General features: G+C 41.2%; 1 protein-coding gene across 4 annotated transcripts in view; it reads left to right on the top strand.

Moving 5' to 3' along the window:
* LOC128015449 (tensin-1-like) overlaps nt 1–20,511 on the top strand; it is a 106,898-nt gene that overhangs the window by 28,118 nt on the left and 58,269 nt on the right. For all 4 annotated transcript variants that reach the window (XM_052599278.1, XM_052599280.1, XM_052599279.1 and 1 more), the window contains exon 2: nt 7,965–8,079. In XM_052599278.1, the coding sequence (XP_052455238.1) occupies nt 7,965–8,079 (115 nt within the window). The remainder of the gene's footprint in view (nt 1–7,964; nt 8,080–20,511) is intronic.

The raw sequence follows: 20,511 nt of genomic DNA, 5'->3' as shown, positions 1-20,511 counted from the left end.
GAACAAGTGTCCCGGCACGTTGTTGTCACAACAGATGCCTCCAACTCGGGCTGGGGCGCGACATGCAACGGGCAGGCAGCTTCAGGGTCCTGGACAGGACCTCGACTGCTTTGGCACATCAACTGCCTGGAGTTGCTGGCAGTGCATCTAGCTTGGACAGGCACGTGTTGGTCCGCACGGACAACACTGCGGCTGTTTCGTACATCAACCGACAAGGCGGTTTACGATCACGTCGCATGTCTCAACTCGCCCGTCATCTCCTCCTCTGGAGTCAGACGTGGCTCAAGTCGCTGCGCGCTGTCCACATCCCGGGGGAGCTCAATCGTGCGGCCGACGCGCTCTCACAACAGCTCACTTTCCCTGGGGAATGGCGACTCCACCCCCAGACGGTCCAGCTGATCTGGAGTCGATTCGGGGAAGCCCAGGTAGACCTGTTTGCTTCCCACGAGTCCTCCCACTGCCAGCTGTACTATTCCCTGTCCCAGGCCCCCCTGGGCACAGATGCACTGGCACACAGCTGGCCTCGGGCTTTACGCAAGTATGCGTTTCCCCCAGTGAGCCTGCTTGCACAGACACTGTGCAAGGTCAGGGAGGACGAGGAACAGGTCCTGTTGGTTGCGCCTTACTGGCCCACCCGGACCTGGTTTTCGGAACTCATGCTCCTCGTGACAGCCCCTCCATGGCGCATCCCCCTGAGGAGAGACCTTCTCTCTCAGGGGCTTGGCACCATTTGGCACCCGCGTCAAGATCTCTGGAACCTCCACGTGTGGCTTCTAGACGGGACGCGGCAGACCTAAGTGATCTGCCCCCAGCGGTGGTAGACACTATCACTCAGGCTAGAGCCCCTTCTACGAGGCAGGCCTATGCTCTGAAGTGGAGTCTGTTCACGAATTGGTGTTCTTCTCACCGAGAAGACCCCCGGAGATGCCCGGTCAGAGTCGTGCTTTCTTTCCTGCAAGGTAGGCTGGAGCGTGGGCTGTCACCCTCCACCCTGAAGGTGTATGTGGCTGCCATTGCAGCACATCACGATGCAGTGGACGGCCGGTCCCTGGGGAGGCATGACCTGATCGTTAGGTTCCTGAGGGGTGCCAGAAGGTTACATCCTCCTAGGACACCCCTGATTCCCTCCTGGGACCTCTCTATTGTCCTGGCGGGACTTCAGAGGGGTCCCTTTGAGCCGCTGGATTCGGTTGAGCTGAAGTTCCTGTCTCTCAAGACAGCGCTCCTGATCGCGCTCACTTCCATCAAGAGGGTCGGGGACCTCCAAGCATTTTTGGTAAGTGAAGAGTGCCTTGTGTTCGGGCCGGCCTACTCTCACGTTGTCCTGAGACCCCGGCCTGGATACGTGCCCAAGGTTCCCACCACTCCCTTCCGAGACCAGGTGGTGAACCTGCAAGCGCTGCCCCTGGAGGAGGCAGATCCAGCCTTGTCGTTGCTGTGTCCCGTAAGAGCGCTTCGCATATACGTGGACCGCACCCAGAGCTTCAGAAGCTCTGAGCAGCTCCTGGTCTGCTTTGGAGGTAAGCAGAAGGGGAAGGCTGTCTCTAAGCAGAGGTTGGCCCACTGGATAGTGGACGCCATCGCCTTGGCTTAACATTCCCAAGGCGAGCCGTGCCCCCTGGGGGTGAGGGCCCACTCCACACGGAGTGTGGCCTCCTCCTATGCGTTGGCGCACGGCGCCTCTCTGGCAGACATTTGTCGAGCTGCGGGCTGGGCGACACCTAACACCTTTGCGAGGTTTTACAACCTCCGTGTAGAGCCAGTTTCCTCCCGTGTGTTGGGTAACAGGTAATTGGCGGGAAGGGCTGGCTGGGTGTCTCGCTTGCTGCGCCATTCCCCCTAACACGGGGATGTGAGCGCCTTCTTCTCCCAGTAGAGTTCCCCGCTTGGCGTACCCTGGTCGAGCATCCTCCAGCACCCTCGGCGTCAGACTTGGCGGAGCAGTCTGTCGCCAGGCCCAGTACTGGCGTTAGCATGCCCGGAGCCGGTCAGCCCCTGTACTGGGCTAGGTGTCCATATGGCTGGGTTCCCTACGGGTAATCCCATGTGTGTATTCTTCCACGGTAAGGCTTCCCTCTTGGCAAACCCGTGTCTTCCCTTGACAGATCGCTCTGTCAGTCTCTTCTGGCAGCCGTTCCATCCCTACTCCAAGGTAGGACCTGCCTCAGAGACCCTTTCCATATGTAGTACTGCCCCCTGGGCCAGTCCATATCGGTATTTCCACATGTCACCTCCCTACGGGTAGGATGTGGTCTCCGTAGCGACCTTTCCTAAAGGCTCGCTTCCCCATTGTCTTGCCAGCTGAAAGAACAAATAGGGAAGATTTGAAGCAATCTTTCACCGAAGGTTGAAATCCCTTCCATTTTCTTTTGTGGGCGGAACAGCAGCATGGCCTTCTCCAGCAGCGATGTACTCACCCTTTGACCCCTTCGGTACCAAGGTCAGTGAATTTGCGCTGGGGCTTTGGGAAGGTTACGACCTTAAGCGTAGCTTTTGTGGCACACCAAGGCTTGTCAACAATTGCAGCGCCTCAGGGTTGTGACGAGGTTCAGGTTATGGCGTTTTCCATAGGACCCCATTTGTCGGTCGACATAACTCGTAGTGACCGACAGATAGGGAACGTCTCGGTTACGTACGTAACCCTCGTTCCCTGATGGAGGGAACGGAGACGTTATGTCCCCATGCCACAACCTTGAACCATTCGCTGTTGCCGGGACACGTTCTCGGCTCCTCAGCGTAAAACCTAATGAGTGGATGCACCTGTCGCCCTATTTATACCCGTCGGCATGGGGAGTGGGCTCAGGTGTGTTAATCCACTTGCCAATTTCATTGGCGTTTTCTCTTAAAATCAGAGATGATTGGCCTCCCAAGTGAGACCCCATTTGTCGGTCGACATAACGTCTCCGTTCCCTCCATCAGGGAACGAGGGTTACGTACGTAACCGAGACGTTTTTACTATTTCAAATGATTAACCTAAAGGACAATCACAATTCCTTTGACTGTAACTTCTTGTAAACAAAAAACGGTTACTAGGGTTAGTTAGCCCAATTTGCAAAATGATGTCATTAATAACTTACCCTCATGTTGTTTCAAACCCATAAGACATCAGAGGGTCATTTAGAATTTTTTGAAGCATCGAAAATACATTTTGGTCCAAAAATAGCAAAAACTACGACTTTATTCAGCATTGTCTTCTCTTCCGTGTCTATTGTAAGACAGTTAAAAACAAAGCAGTTTGTGATATCTGGTTCGCCAACGAATCATTCGATGTAACCGGATCTTTTTGAAACAGTTCACCAAATCGAACTGAATCGTTTTAAACAGTTCGCGTCTCCAATACGCATTAATCCACAGATGAATTAAGCTGTTAACTTGTTTAATGTGTCTGACACTCCCTCTGAGTTAAAACAAACCAATATCCCGGAGTAATTCATTGACTCAAACAGTACACTGACTGAACTGCTGTGAAGAGAGAACTGAAGATGAACACCGAGCCGAGCCAGATAATGACTCGTTCACGAGTCAAGAACCGTTTCTGTCAGACGCGTCTGATTCGTGAACCGATGAGCTGATGATACTGCGCATGTGTGATTTAGCGTGAAGCAAACCGACACACAGAGCGTCTGAACCGAACTGATTCTTTTGGTGATTGATTCTGAACTGATTCTGTGTTAATGTTATGAGCCCAGGTGCAGTAAACGCCAATGACGCCATTGCATCGAGCGCAAAAGAATCGTGAACTGTTTTCTTCAACTGGTTTATTGAATCGAACTGTCAGAAAGAACTAACATTACTGGTCATCCGAGAACCGATGCAACTGGTTCTTGACTCGTGAACGAGTCATTATCTGGCTCGGCTCGGTGTTCATTTCTCTCTTCACAGCAGTTCAGTCAGCAAGCGCAGTCTTCTTAATCGCTTGTTTCGCTCAATGATGTGCCAGCTTCATCAAATCTGCCATCTAAAGTTCTGGCAGTGGTTTGTAATGGAATGATTCGTAACATTATTATAATTGTAACGAGTAACGGTGCAGCACATAAAAAAAAATATCGGAGTAAAAGTATTAAACTCAGCGAAAATATGTACCGAAGTAAAAGTGGAAGTAGGAGAAAAAAATAATACTCCAGTAAAGTACAGATACCGCCTTTTAGTACTTAAGTACAGTAGTGAAGTAGTTCTACTTCGTTACTATACATCTCTGGATAAGTTTTGAGAATTCAGCGGACATGGAGGACTATAGTGCAACAAGAGGTGCTAAAGCATTCAGGGCTTTATAAGTAATAAGCAAGATTTTAAAATCTATATGATGTTTCATAGGGAGCCAGTGCAGTGTTGACAGAACCGGGCTAATATAGTCATACGTCCTGGTTCTAGTAAGAACTTTAGCTGCTGCATTTTGGACCAGTTGGAGTTTGTTTATTAACTGTGCATACAAGCACCCAATAAATCATTAAGTCATTTAATTATTAACATCTAACCTTGAGGTCGTGAATGCATGAATTAACGTTTCTACATTTGACATTGAAAGCATAGGTCATAGTTTAGATATATTTTTTAAATGAAAAAATGCAGTTTTACAAATGCTAGAAATGTGGCTTTCAAAGGAAAGATTGCTATCAAGTAGCACACCTAGGTTGACAGAGCAGCCATCAAGATGGTGGACGAGGAGATACTCCCTGTCTATGTAAAGCGCTTTGAGTTCCTAGAAAAGTGCTATATAAATGTAGTGAATTATTATTATTATCAAGTCTTAGACAGCGTTCTAGGTTATTATATGCAGAGTTTTTAGGTCCTATAATTAACACCTCTGGTTTTTTTTCCAAAACTTAGTGGTAAGACATTACTTATCATACAGGTTTTTATATCGACTATGCATTCCATAAATTTTTCTAATTGATATGTTTCTCCAGGCTGCAGAGAAATAAAGAGAAGTATCATCAGCATAACCGTGAAAGCTTACACCGTGCTTCCTGATGATATCTCCCAAGGGTAACATGTAAAGCGAGAAAATTAATGGCCCTCGTACTGAGCCTTGAGGCACTCCATACTGCACTTGTGTTTGATATGATACCTCTTCTTTCACTGCAATGAATTGATAGCGGGCAGATAAATACAATTTGAACCATGCTAATTGACTTTTATCAATGCCAACAAAGTGTTCTAGTCTATTCGAGAGAATTTGTGGTCTATAATGTCGAACACAGCCCTAAGATCCAGTAGCACTAATAAGCCCCTTTCACACTGCACGTCGGACCCATTATATTGCCGGAACATTGCCGGGTCGCCTTCTGTGTGAAAGCAACCATGTCCCGGGATTGATTCTGGCATTGAACCCAGGTCGGGGACCTAGTAACATTGCCGGGTTCAACCCGGGACGAGCACTGTGTGAACAAAAGCCAGATCTAATGCCGTGTCGAAGTGTTATCGCGCGACTCTTTAACTGGCTGTTTTGAAGAAAGATCAACATTCGTGATGAAAAAATATGTGCTAACTGTAATGAAGCAGAGATCAGTTAGTTCCTCACTCTCCTGCTGACGCAGAGATCGTTCGCTTACTTCAGTGAAAGTATAACGTGGCTAACGTTTTCGACTCGTACATTACATGTCACGCCCTGATGTCACATGTCGTTACAGGATCTTTACGGGTAATGTGTGAAAGCACGCACATATCCCGGGTAATCACTGGCAGTGTGAAATGTAGCGACCAGGGAATAATTGTCGGAACACTTTACCCGTGTATTTGCCGGAATGGCAGTGTGAAATGGGGCTATAGAGAGATACAACCACAATCAGATGATAAGAGCATGTCATTTGTAACTCTAAGGAGAGCAGTCTCAGCATTATGATACAGTCTAAATCCTGACTGGAAATCCTCACAGATAACATTTTCTCTAAGGAGGAATATAATTTTGAGGATCCTACCTTTTCTAGTATCTTGGGCTGAAAAGGAAGATTTGAGATCAAAAGTCAGAATTACCTCCTCTCCTAGGTTCATAAAATGGCCGTCCATAAAATGCGTTACTGTTCCGTTGTAAGTAATCTTAAAGATTCCTAAATACCAAATAAATAAAGGCCAAATAAAGTGCTTTTGCTTTCACCTAGAAACACACAGCATCTCCCTGACATGGCTGCTTCAACACTAACTGCAGTTACTGAAACCATGACTTCTTTCTTTGCATAAACATTTTGGCGGCATTATGCAAATATTCCCACATCGTGATGTAGCAATGTGGGGCATGTTTTAATGAACAGTTTTGGGGGGCAGTGGCAGAGTCTTAACTTTGATCAAGTATATCTCTTTGGTTTTGAGACTTTACACTTTGTGACTTTGATATTATCTATGCACAATCAGTTTGAAACACTCCAAAAAGAAAGTAAAACTTAAAATTGCATCATCTATGTATCCTTTAAATCATCTGGAAGCCATGAGCCATGTCTGTTATGTTTTGTCTATGACCTGTTTGACATCAAAACAACTGTATGCATAGCATAAACAGGATCCATTTTTGTAGATAGGCTTGTTCTACACAAATGTGCTTGGACCCCCAATGATGCATATAAATGTACATGCCTCTCCACAAGGTCACTATAACACACAAATATTTCCCATTCTGAATAAATGCTGTGCGTGGTGAGTTACGCAAAGTGTTATTTTAGGGAATGAGTGTCCATACTTCTCTCTGGTTTTCACAGCCAAGGTTACCCATGCAAGGCTATTTGTACAGTCTTGTCAATGTGTGACAAAAGCCATTTAGATTTAGGTAGATAGTACAGCTGAAAATGCTGAGGATCACACTTTTTATCACCTTGACCAGATGGATTTGCTGTACAGATACTTAATAGGTGATTGACTTCATTTTTTTGTTATGCTGGTTGAAAGTCTCTTCACATTCTGAATGCAGTCATTAAGTTGAGTGGTTTAAATGTATTGTATATGTAGTAATATATTTTTTGGAAGGATTAAAACCAAGAAATGTTTGTCCAATCAAAATGCGTGGCCTGAGCATTTTAATTGGCTTACCTACCTGCCTTTCAATGTATGTATTTGCATACCTCTGCACATCTTTTTCGTGGAGACAGAATACGTCATCAGTGCATTCACACATGCTGTGCAGACAGAGCGAAAATGGCAGGCAAACATCAACAACCTGATCATCATTCATGGTATTGTAGTACTTTTATTAAATGTATTATAAAGTTTTCTCCCCGGTGAATATGCATGAACTGTGTTCCAACTGACATTATCCATCCACATTGTTTTTTGCTCTCTACTCCCTGAGCAGGGGAAATCTGTTGAAGTTTACTTCACTTCGAAACATTCATTCATGGATTTGTGCTGTTTTCTTTACACACAGACAAAACTTACTAGGGAAGTGTGAAGTGTGACATAATACACCTCTGTAAATAAATACTATTTAAATTTACATCTCACAAACTTTAATGCCATTTGTATGGAACATATAGGCTTGCTTCGAACTGGAATCATGGTGGATATCTGGTGAAGTCCACTTCGCAGGGCACTTACAGTCGAATAGAGCAAATGTCACACGTGATAAGAGATACACAAAATGTGCAGAGTGGTGTTGATGTGAGGACTGGAATTGGGAACTGCTGATGTAGCCTACAGTATTATAGCAATGTTGTCTCTGGTATTCTGGTCTGTCAGCATATATACGTTCAGGGGACTTGGCTTTGGACAGCGAATGCAGAGAGGGTGGGACGTTCGCTTTCAGTGCTATCAGGCTCAAGTCAGCATTTTCCAAGACCTCCTACTAAATATTCAATAAATGTGTAGTATGCTTGTGTGTGTGGTGTGTTGTGTGTTGACTTTCTTTATGTCGATCTAACAATAAAACAATACAGGATGTGAAATCACTTCAAACGATCTGTGAAATTTTTTAAAACACTGAAGCCCTTGTTCAGCTCATTGGATGCATTTTAACACTCTCTCCCTCTTTGCCCCTTTAGCCAGAAGACTTTGAGGCTGTTCATTCCCACACCTTCAAGGCTAAGACTTTTAAAAAGGCCAAGAGTTGTGCAGTATGCAAGCAGGTTTTGATGAAGGAGGGCCTGGTCTGCAAAGGTCAGTACTGCCATTAGAACAGATTCTGTTAGGTTGCTAATATTTTGGCAATATACAGTACTAGGATTCTCCACCTCTCCTTGGATATCTCATCAAAAATGGTTTGTGGTCATTATATCTGGTTATGCAAGCCTGAATTTGTATTTTTGATATAAAAATGTGAAAGAACAAAACACCCGTGTCAAATTTAATTATCAGTGCACAAACTATTAGCCATACAAACCTAAAGTAACATTAGGGTGCTATATTACCCTACCTAGGAACTACTGAAAAAAAACACTTTTGGATTGCAGACATACAAGAATGAAGTGGGGTATCAACTGGAGCTTGACCAAAACACCACAGAGCTTGACTAACTCACTAGCCATCTAATACACTTTTATTCCTCCTGTCATCACATTGTCCTTGCCTGTTTCCTCTTTTTTTTCTACCAATTGACAACATTTCTGATACATTGATGTTCATTACATTGATGCAGAACAGAGCTTCAAACACATCAGAACAGCTGGGGCAGATTTACTAAACATTGCAGAAGTTTCAGGAGGTGAAGAAGCAGGCAGCGACATTCCAGGGCTCAACCCATCTCCATTCCCAGCTGTCCAGCTCCTCGAATCGCCAGACCTAGAAACAGAGCGTTGGTCGGGTCCTCTGAACAGAAAGTGGATTTGCTGACTGTTGTTCTGACAAAGAGGACCTCGGCCAAGCGATACCAAGCCAAGGCCATACCGAGGTGTATACCTGTCTTTGACCCCAAGGACATCCCACCCTGGGGAGGAGAAGTACACACCTCTGTATACGGTGCCCGATCCTCTTCAGTTTCCCCTTAGAGAGCTTCACTGATACCCCTGGTGCTTCAGGGCTCAATGAGCTCCGACAAGCGAGATTCCCAGCTGCCGCCCAGTGACGGTATGGCAAGGGAAAGCGCGTCCCCTCATGTGAGGGCACTAGAGCGGTCAGGTCATTCATTCTCTGCCAGTTATCCACTCCTCTAGCAACACCAGAGTCCAGTTTCTTGAGACTGAACGCGCTTGTTACGACCGCTAGGGGTCAGCCGTAACAGGAAAAGGAAGGGAGTCTCAGAACCAGAGAAATGTTGAATAAACAATAATTTATTTACAAGTTGGGCCTTAGCGTCAGGTGCAGACAAGGCCAAAATAACCTCTTTGTTAACCCTCTACACTTCCTAAATCAAAATGAAAGAAACCCAGTCTGGGGGCCAGCTCTCCTTTGGCCACACAAAACCAGTAGTTCAATTCCAGGCTGCAGCAAAGTCAGATTGTGCAGAGGACTCAACTGGTTCCTGTGGTCTTGTCCCAGTGATCATCTGAGACAAGGTCTTTACAGGGGATCTGTATCTGGGGCTCATCTAGTTATCCTGATCTCCACTGTCTCTCAGGGCTGTAAAGGTCCTTTCTAGTTGCTGATCCACCATACAGACTGGATCTGGTGGCTACGGTGACGTTGGAATAAGAGAGAAATAGACTTATATGTTCCCGGTTCCAGATTACCTATTTAATGAAGACTAAAAATCCATTTGGATTTGTATATTGCGTATTAGTGTGTCATGTGTAAACCAGGTTAAAGAGATGGGTCTTTAATCTAGATTTAAACTGAAAGAGTGTGTCTGCCTCCCAAACAATGTTAGATAGATTATTCTAAAGTTTAGGCACTAAATAGGAAAAGGATCTGCCACCCGCAGTTGATTTGGATATTCTAGGTATTATCAAATTGCCAGAGATTTGAGTACACAGCGGACATGGACATGGACATGGACATGGATGATGTTTAATAGGTAGCCAGTGCAGTGTTGACAGAACCGGGCTAATATGGTCATACTTCCTGGTTCTAGTAAGAACTCTAACTGCTGCATTTTGACCAGCTGGAGTTTGTTTATTAAGCATGCAGAACAGCCACCCAACAAAACATTACAATAATCTAACCTTGAGGTCATAAACGCATGGAATAACATTTCTGCATGTGACGTTTAGAGCATAGGTCATAATTTAGATGTATTTTTGAGATGGAAGAATGCAGTTTTACAAATTCTAGAAACTTGGCTTTCTAAGGAAAGATTGCTATCAAATAGCACACCTAGGTTCCTAACTGATGAGGAAGAATTGACAGAGCAGCCATCAAGTCAGTGTTCTAGGTTATTACATGCAGAGTTTTTATGTCTTCTTTTTCAGAATTTATCAGAAGTTAGATGTCGCGGACATCAAACTCCCGAGTTGAATGAGCAAACTTCAAACTATCGAGGATGCAAGTCCAAAATATACGTACTTTGTATTGAGAAATGCACGCAGACCTACGTTACCAGACTATTTGCCTAATCTCCATGGTACTTTAGACCGTGGTGGAAACACAGAAAGCAACAGGTCTGGGGAGAAAATAGTTCCTGGGAAAAAATTTCCTGGTACAATAGTTCTGGGTAATTCCGGTGCAAACACAGCATTAGATTGAATAGGGTCTAAAGCCGCGTTTCCACCGCAGGAACTTTACCCAGGAACTAGGGACTTTTGCCTGGTACTTGGTGTGTTTCCACCGCAGGAACCAGGAACTAAATAAAGTTCTGGGTAAAAAATGCCCTTCAGAAAGTCCCTGCTGGCAAGGTGGTACTTTTTCAAAGTTCAGGAACTTTCGGGGGCGGGACTTTGGCTCTAAACATCCTGATTGGTTGAGTACACGCAGCATTGGTTGAGTTCAACCACCATTTATTCAGATCAACATTTTCAAAATATTACTGTTATTGTGACATGAAATGTAATTTTAAAAGTATTTCAGGCGAGAATGTTGTTGTTTAAAACTCAAATCTTTTGTTTATTTATAAAGACAGCGCCTATTTAAAAATGTGTTTCGCCGATCTCTGAGACGGTGAGCTCCACGCAATCAGCGGGAGGTCAGTGATCATCTATCCGCTGAGCAGCAGCCTCACCTTGGATAGACCTTCTGATATGTGCCGCTGGCTCTGATGTCTCTTTAGTGGTTAAACATAACATTTAATTCAGCTGCGGGGTAAATCTAACAGGTTTTCTTTGGTCTGTATTCAATTTACCTATATGTTAAAATGAAAATAAAAAAGGCAAGTCTATAATATTTCGTTTTTTATTGTAATGGCTGTATATAACGTTACACATATCCCTGAAGTAAGTACATTTCTGCAGCTGTTATTATGTTTAAATAAAAACGAAAGGAGGCAGTAGTTTTTTATATCCTATTTTGTGTTATTGTAAATATACTGAGGGGAAAAGTGCTGTAGCCAAAGCCATCTGAGTTCACGCAGCATTGGTTGAGTTCAAACACCATTTATTTGGATAATTTTCAAATATTACTGTTATTGTGTCATGAAATGTAATTTTAAAAGTATTTCAGGCGAGAATGTAGTTGTTTAAAACTCAAATCTGTGGTTTATTTATAAAGACAGCGCCTATTTAAAAATGTGTTTCGTCTATCTCTGAGAGACTCGATCAGCGGGAGCTCAGTCCTCATGTATCCACAGAGAGCAGCCTCTCCTGGGATAGACCTTCTGATGTGTGCCGCTGGCTCTGATGTGTCTTTAGTGGTTAAACATAAAATGTAATTCAGCTGCGGGGTCAATCGAACAGGTTTTATTTGGTCTGTATTCAATTTATCCATATGTTAAAATGAAAATAAAAAAGGCAAATTTATATAATATTTCGTTTCATTGTAATGGCTGCAGATACACATATCCCTGAACTAAGTACATTTCTGCAGCTGTTATTATGCTTGAATGAAAACCAAAGGAGGCAGTGGTATTTGATATCTTATTTCGTTTTATTGTAAATACACAGTAAGGAAAATTGCAGTAGCCAAGACGAGCTGACTGAAGTTATCAAGAACGCTGCTGTTTATAGATTTACCGGACTTGCATCGTTGTGGACATCACACTCCCCAGTCAAATGCACAAAGTCTGAACTAACTACCAATGATGCACGTCCAAAATCAGCGTACTTTTTTTTTTTTTTTTTAAATCAGCGGTACTTTGTATTGAGAAACGCACATTGACCTACGTCACCAGTCATTTGCCTAATCTTCCCGGTACTTTACACCGCGGTGGAAACGCAGAAAGCAACAGGTCTGGGGGGAAAAAAGTTCCTGGGAAAAAAAGTGCCTGGTAAAAATGTTCAGGGTAATTTCGGTGGAAATGCGGCATAACATACATGTTGTTGGTTTTAACAAGTTTCATTTAACAAGTTTATACAATTCATCCTCTCCTACAGTACAGAATCAGTGGAATTGTTCCTCAGGCGATCTATAGCACAATATCTGATACAATACTATAGCTGACGGCTGCATGGTTACAATTTTATCTCTAATAGTATCGATCTTAGAAGTAAAGTAGTTCCTAAAAAAAGTAATTACTGCTATGCTTTTGGGAAATGCCAAAACTTGTTGATGCGTTATTTTTCATTAATTTAGCCACTCTGTTGAATAAATACCTGTGGTTATGTTTGTTTTCTTCTAAAAGATAAGAAAAGTAATCAGATCTAGCAGTTTTTGATGTTTTTCTTTAGGATAGGTTACTTTCCGACCAAGCAATATGAAATACCCCTAGTTTTGTTTTCCTCCAGCTGTGCTCCATTTTCCTGGCTGCTCTCTTTAGGGTGTAAGTGTTTTCATTATACCACAGTGTCAGACTGTTTTCCTTAATCTTCCTTAAGTGTAAAGGAGCAAATGTATTTAAAATGCTAGAAAAGAGACCGTAGTTTATGTTACATCATCAAGTTGTTCTGAGGTTTTGGATATGCTAAAGAATTGGGATACATCAGGAAGATTACTTACAAAGCAGTCTTTTGTGGTAGAAGTGATGGGTCTACCATACTTGTAACAAGAAGTAGAATTTAAAGTTTTAGCTATATGAAGTTCACACAAAACTAAATAATGATCTGACCATTGCTTGGCTGCATAATTTCAACACCATCAACATCAATTCCATGTGACAGTATTAAATCTGAATTATGATTTTGACAATGAGTAGACCCTGGGACGTGCTGTCTAACCCGATAGAGTTCAGTGTCTATAAATGCTGATTCCAATGCATCTTTTTCATTATCAACATGGATATTAAAATCACCAACAATTAAAACTTTGTCTGCAGCCAAGACTGATTCGGATTTAAAATCAGCACATTCTTTAATAAAGTCTGTATGGTGCCCTGGTGGCCTGTATACAGTAGCCAGTACAAACATCACAGGAGATTTTTCATTGACTTTCTTCTCTGGACAATATTATATGAAGCACCATTACTTCAAACGAATTATACTTGAAGCCCGCCCTCTGAGAAATACTGAAAACATTGTTATAAATTGAAGCAACACCTCCCCCTTTACCTTTTGGACGTGGCTCATGTTTTTAACAGTAATTTTGATGGGTAGACTAATTTTAAATGATGTAATCATCAGGTTTTAGAGAGGTTTCTGTCAAATGGAGCACATCTAGGTTATGATTAGTGATCTTATCATTTACAGAAAGTGCATTGTAGAAAGGGATCTGATATTCAATAAGCCAAGCTTTTTCATTTGTTTATCCGTATTGCATCTGTTTTTTATTTAACCTCAATTAAATTGTTATCCTTAAATTGGTTTGGATGTTTTTTTTTTTTTTTTGTATTTTCTAGTTTGGGGAACAGACACAGTCTCTATAGTGTGATATAACTATAGTTCACTTTATTATTCACCTAGTTCACAGGCCACTTACCGTATTTTTCAGACTACATTACATTTACATTTACATTTAATCATTTAGCAGACGCTTTTATCCAAAGTGACTTACAAATGAGAATAATAGAAGCAGTCAGGTCAACAAGAGAACAACAACTGTATACAAGTGTCATGACAAGTCTCAGTTAGTCTCGTATAGAAAGCATAGCCAAGTATTATTTTTTTTTAATGAAAAAGACAAGAAAATGAAAATTACTGGTGTTAGTAGGTTAAGTGCATGCAAAAAAGATGAGTCTTTAGATATTTCTTGAAAATGAGTAAAGACTCAGCTGTACGAATTGAGATTGGGAGGTCATTCCACCAGCTGGGCATAGTCCAGGAAAAGGTTCGTGAGAGTGATTTTGAATTTCTTTGGGATGGCACCACAAGGCGTTGTTCACTTGCAGAGCGCAAACTTCTGGAGGGCAGGATTTAGGAATAGGATTTAACCAGTGAGTTTCAGGAATAGGATTTAACCAGTGAGTTTAGGTAAGTTGGTGCCGTGCCAGTGGTCGTCTTGTAGGCAAGCATCAGTACCTTGAATTTGATGCGAGCGGCTACTGGTAGCCAGTGTAACCTGATGAGGAGAGGAGTAACACGAGCTTTTTTTGGCTCATTGAAGACAACCCTCGCAGCTGCATTCTGGATCATTTGCAGAGGCTTGACAGTACATGCAGGAAGGCCCGCCAGGAGAGCATTACAATAGTCCAGTCTGGAGAGAACAAGAGCTTGGACAAGAAGTTGGGTTGCTTGCTCTGACAGGAAGGGTCTAATCTTCCTAATGTTGTATAAGGCAAACCTGCAGGACCGGGTCGTTGTAGCAATGTGGTCAGTGAAGCTTAATTGATGATCCATCACAACTCCTAGGTTTCTGGCTGTCCTCGAAGGAGTTATGGTTGATGAGCCCAGCTGTATAGAGAAGATGTGATGAATCAATGGGTTAGCTGGAATCACCAGGAGTTCAATCTTTGTAAGGTTAAGCTGAAGGTGATTGGTCATTCATCCAGCTAGAAATGTCACTCAGACAGGCTGAAATGCGAGCAGCTACCGTCGGGTCATCTGGCTGGAATGAGAAGTAGAGTTGGGTGTCATCAGTATAGCAGTGATAAGAAAAGCCATGCTTCTGAATGACAGATCCTAAAGATGTCATGTAGATGGAGAAGAGAAGTGGTCCAAGTACTGAGCCTTGAGGAACCCTAGTAGCAAGGTGGTGTGACTTTGAAACATCACCCCTCCAAGACACACTGAAGGATCTGTCAGAGAGGTTGGACTTAGCCCACAGGAGAGCAGTTCCAGAGATGCCCATCTTTCTGAGGGTGGACAGGAGAATCTGGTGATTAACAGTGTCAAAAGCAGCAGACAGGTCCAGTAAGATGAGTACCGAGGATTTTGAAGCTGCTCTTGCTAGTCGCAGGGCTTCAGTAACCGAGAGCAGAGCAGTCTCAGTTGAGTGGCCACTTTTGAAGCCAGATTGGTTGCGGTCCATGAGGTTGTTCTGTCCAAGGAACATAGAAAGCTGGTTGAACACAGCTCGCTCAAGTGTCTTTGCAATGAATGGAAGAAGGGATACCGGTCTGTAGTTTTCAAGAAGCGCTGGATTTAGAGATGGTTTCTTGAGCAGTGGGCTTACCCGAGCCTGCTTGAATGCTAAGGGAAATGTTCCAGAGTGAAGAGAGGAGTTGATAATGTGAGTAAGTGAAGGTATGACTGAAGAAGAGATTGCTTGAAGGAGGTGAGTGGGGATAGGATCAAGTGGACAAGTAGTAGGATGATTGGACAGGAGAATTTTGGAAACGTCCATCTCTGAGAGTGGGGAGAAGGAGGATAAAGAGTGTGCACCGGTCATTGTGAAGTTGTCCTCAGTCTGCGGTGTGGAGAATTGGTCACTGATGGACTATAAGTCTCACATGAGTATAAGTCGCATCAGTCCAAAAATACGTCATGATGAGGAAAAAAAAAACATATATGAGTCACACTGGACTATAAGTTGCATTTATTTAGAACCAAGAACCAAGAGAAAACATTATCGTATACAGGGCGCTCTATGTCTTCAGTGTAGACTACAGGAGCACTGAGCAACATAGAGCACCCTCTCGCGGCTGTAGACGGTAATGTGTTCTCTTGGTTCATTTCTCTCAGTTCATGTCAAATTAATTTTGATAAATAAGTCTTATAGTCTTATAGGACTTATAGTCTGGAAAATACGGTACTTACAAGTGTTTTGGGAGAAATTGTTTAATTTATGTGGTGTAAATCCGACTGACAGGATTCTCTGCAGCACGAACAAACATAGCGGCACCCATCTCAAGTTACAGATCACGATCAAGATCAAAGGTGTTGAAATGATAAAACAGACTCATCTACACATATTTGTGAGTGGAATATCAGATTGTTAATGACATGGAAAGTAAGTTTGTGAATATATTAAATAAAAAAGCAAAAACAAAAAATAAAAGGGATCCATCTACAGATCCATCTACAATACAGTGTTATTGTTGCCGGCGGTGTGTCACGTGACAGGCATGAAGCGTCGCCATAAAAACAGTGAGGGGAAACATTCTAAAATAACGGACTCCTTAAAAACACTCACTCTGGGGGCCCGCTAGAATATTTTAAACTCACCTCTGAAAGGGTTTAACACATTTTTCTCATAGAACACACATGAGTTGTTTGTGCTACTACATCTAGACAGTCTATATCAACACTTGGGTATTTCCCATATAGCTACAGTAATCCATGTACAGGAGTACAGAATTGGCTGTAGTGTGATTCACAATTGCAATGTCCTTTCTGAATTTACTTCTAATAGGTTCATTATGTAATAGGCATGATTTATTTTATTTTGAACTCTCCTGAAAGATTTGCAGATCATGTGGTGGCTGAAGTTACCTCAAATCTGTGTTTAGGATAGGACAGACTAAAGGCACATGACTGTGTGGAGCAGTATGTATGCCATCAGAGATTTTTTGAGAGATTCCGTAGTTGGGCCAATTGGGTGGTCCTTACAGGAGGAAAGTGAAACGGCCTCCATACGGACAGGGCAACAGATAAAGAGTGGAACGTGAGTGGTGGCATTGCCTAAATTCTTTATCAGAACCTGCCCTAACAAGGAGGCACATCTACATCAACTCCATATTCCTAGTATTGGATGGACATCACTATTTGTGATTATATGGGGAACTACCACCGAGTTTCCAGAGTGGGCAAAAGATAAAGTAGTTTGTCAGAGGTGGTGGTACGCGAGAGGGGAGCATTTATTAACCATATGGAAACACTCATCAAGTCTCATCAAGGGTTTGGAATCTTTCTCTCCTGGAATAACCAAGAAGAACAATGGCTAAATAGCACATATTGCATTTCTACAATGGCAGGGCACAATTAATTTTTTCTTCAGTAGTAACACCATACAATATCCAACCTCGACAGAAAGAAACAAAAGAAAAAAAAAAAGATTATTATGTGTAAATTACATATGTAAATTCAGTCTAACTCTACACGGCACAAGTTAATAAGTCCTTGACTTCTATTAGTCAAACAATTTGTTTCCTCTCTTTACTTCTAATATTTAAAAAGTTGTGCATCATTTCTGGTAATTTTCCAGTAGGCTAGTCATACTAATCATATGAATCTAAATGTAAGCTAAAAAAAAAAAAAAAAAAAAAAAAAAACTAGCTATGTTTGATCAAATGATAGCTAGAAGTCTATTATATTATTTTAAATTACATTTGTGTGTACTTTTTACTGTACCAAAATTTTCAATTGGCCTTTGAAATTAGTTTTATTGCATGGCAAAAAAAAAATATAAATAAATAAATACATTTTATAATAATAATAATAATAATAATAATAATAATTAATATTAATTAATAATAATTAATAATAAGTAATTCATATTGCTATTTAAATATGACAGGCTCGTAGCTTGTAAGATATGGGAAACACAATTGCAAACGGACTTTGCATTTCCATTTTAAATTTGGCAGACACTGTGTGTTCGCTTAAATAAAAATGAAAATGGTAATGCGCGATTTGCATTTGTGTTTGGATTATGTCACATTTTATGCATCCACAAATTGAAAACGCAATTGCAAATACAATTTGCAATTCCTTTTGAATAAAGTCCGGAATATCATTCCATAGAGACTCGTACTCTTGTCCTTCTTATTGACAAGTGCTTCTTATTTAAAGGCTGCAATTTGCAACAAATCTTTCTTTCTGCTATGCTCAAAAAATCTCATAACCTCACAAAAACAGGTTACATCCCTTATCATTATGAAAGTCCGTTGCTCACTGGCTCTGAATACACATACAGACAAATCATGGGTCACAGGAGGGGTTATTTTAAATTATTTAAGCTAAGCATCAACATTTACAAACCACTGTCCACTGTTTAACAAAAGAATTCAATAAGCTTGTAATCATGACTTTATAAGTTGGAAATAGGAAGATTCCGATAACACGCGAAGACAGCAGAGAAGTGCTCTCGCTCAACACAGTGTAGTGAGATGTTTTGTTAACTTTGTGGTTTATTATTTTGAGTCGTATGGGAAGCGGTAACACACGTCCCTCTCACAATATATTGCTTTACTATGGAGCATATCTATCGCTTTTGCCGCAATCACGCAGCACATATCAGATCTGCGCTCCGGTGCGGCTTGCCCACCTTTTCCAACTGAGCCAGGGACTGCTAAACGGAACGATCACACCAGTCAAATGAACCAAACTTTTGGGGTCAAATGCGCTCCGGCACGGTTAAGATTGCCTAGTGTGAGTACACCCTAATTATTCGCCCGCATCCCCCACACAAGAGTCTCTACCCACTCATCAAGTGTTGTCACGCGCTGCATTCTGCTGTGATTGGTCCCATGATCGTGCAGGCCTCCAATAGGAAGGTGCATATAATAATGTTATGATCGAGGACTCTGAACATAACTTGTTTTTCTATAACAAACTATTAAATATTTTCTGTAAAAACATTAATGTCCCGGCAGTGAAAAAATGGCTTGTGTTATATTTAATTTAATTGCATTAATATTATAAATTGAAATTTAGGCTACAATAAATATTTTAACTGCTTCTATGTAAAAGGAACACTGCTGTAAAAAGCACCTTATTTGTTTAAACTGTTTGCAAACCAAATGTTAGTACAATTTCGTTCATATAGCAGTAGGACTACTTTTAAATGAAAAAAAAGTGCACAATACACTACTTTTGATTTATTATTAGTTTTGTGTTATCTTTACTGCTCAAATGGCATTAGCCAGTTAATTTTACTCCTTTATTAGGGCTTTAGTATTGCTCAGAGAAAGTTGTTTCCAATGTGCGGCAGCAAGATTAATTTTCAATGAGCCAAAAAGAATACATGTAACACCCCTGTTTATCAATTTGCACTGGCTACCAATAGCTGCTCGCATAAAATTCAAGGAATTGATGTTTGCCTACAAAATTACCACTGGCTTTGTACCCATTTACCTAAATTAATATTTCAGACTTACGTGCCCTCTAGAAGATTGCATTCTGCAAGTGAAGGTGAAAGAAGAACAAAGTCACTTTTACGGAATTTTTAATTAAATGTTCCCTCCTGGTGGAATGACCTCCCCAACTCAATCCGAGCAGCTGAGTCCTTAGCCATCTTCAAGAATTGGCTTAAAACACATCTCTTCCATCTTTATTTGATTCTCTAACACTAGCTTGCTCTATTCTTTTTCTATTCTATCTGTTTTCTTTTTATTTATTATATTATTGAAAAGCCCTTGCTACGTGTACTACGTTAAGCTAATTGATACTTGGGTAACACTTTAGAATACTGTTTCTTACTTACTACATAACTAATTAGGAATTATTGAAGAACTAACAGGTGATTATTCATTAACACTTAACTCACTACTGTTAACTACTAAGAAATATGTGTTAACTAATCAGTATGTAATATAATTTTATGATTGTGTTAAGTAACAGTTAGCTAATCAGTAACTAATATATTCTGTGATACCTCCTGAATAACTACTATTAATTATCTACTAGTTAAGGTTCAAGAAAAATAACTATGAAATAACTACTTCTGAACAGTTATACGCAAAAAAAAAAAAAACTATAATAATCAGGCTGTGTCCCACAAATCAAGTACTTGAGTAAAAGTACAGATACCCCAATAAAATAATACTCCAGTAAAATTATAAGTAGGCTTGTTAATTTTCAAAATTACTTGAGTAAAAGGACAAGTACAAAGAACTACTACAGTAGCAACTTTGTTACTGCCCAATTATTAGCCTATAATGGAAATGAAATATGGATTTAGTTTGCTTCTTAATGTTTAACTTTTGATTATGAAATGTTTGTTACATTAATTAAAATGTGGGCAGTATACATGTTAAAATGGAATAAAATATGCTGTATTAAGAAATGTTCTCATCTGAAATAAACAGATGAGAGTATTTTACAAAGTTAATGATTACTTTATAGGTTGTTCTTAGTCAAAATGATGTAGTTTATTATTTACTAGGTTCACTTTAGAATTCTGTAAGTTCTGCAAAATTATCTGATAATTCTTTATTAATTACTAATGGGTTCCCTATGTTTTCACTTTAGAATACTGTTTCAGATTCTAAGTAATTCTTCAGGAATTATTTGATAATTAATTATTAATTACTAATCGGTTCCCTATGTTTTCACTTTAAAATACTGTTTCAGATTCTAAGTAATTCTTGAGGAATTA

The sequence above is a fragment of the Carassius gibelio genome, chromosome A6 (genome assembly GCF_023724105.1).
Source record: "Carassius gibelio isolate Cgi1373 ecotype wild population from Czech Republic chromosome A6, carGib1.2-hapl.c, whole genome shotgun sequence".
Classification (NCBI taxonomy): domain Eukaryota; kingdom Metazoa; phylum Chordata; class Actinopteri; order Cypriniformes; family Cyprinidae; genus Carassius; species Carassius gibelio.
This window is presented reverse-complemented; position numbering and strand designations above follow the sequence as displayed.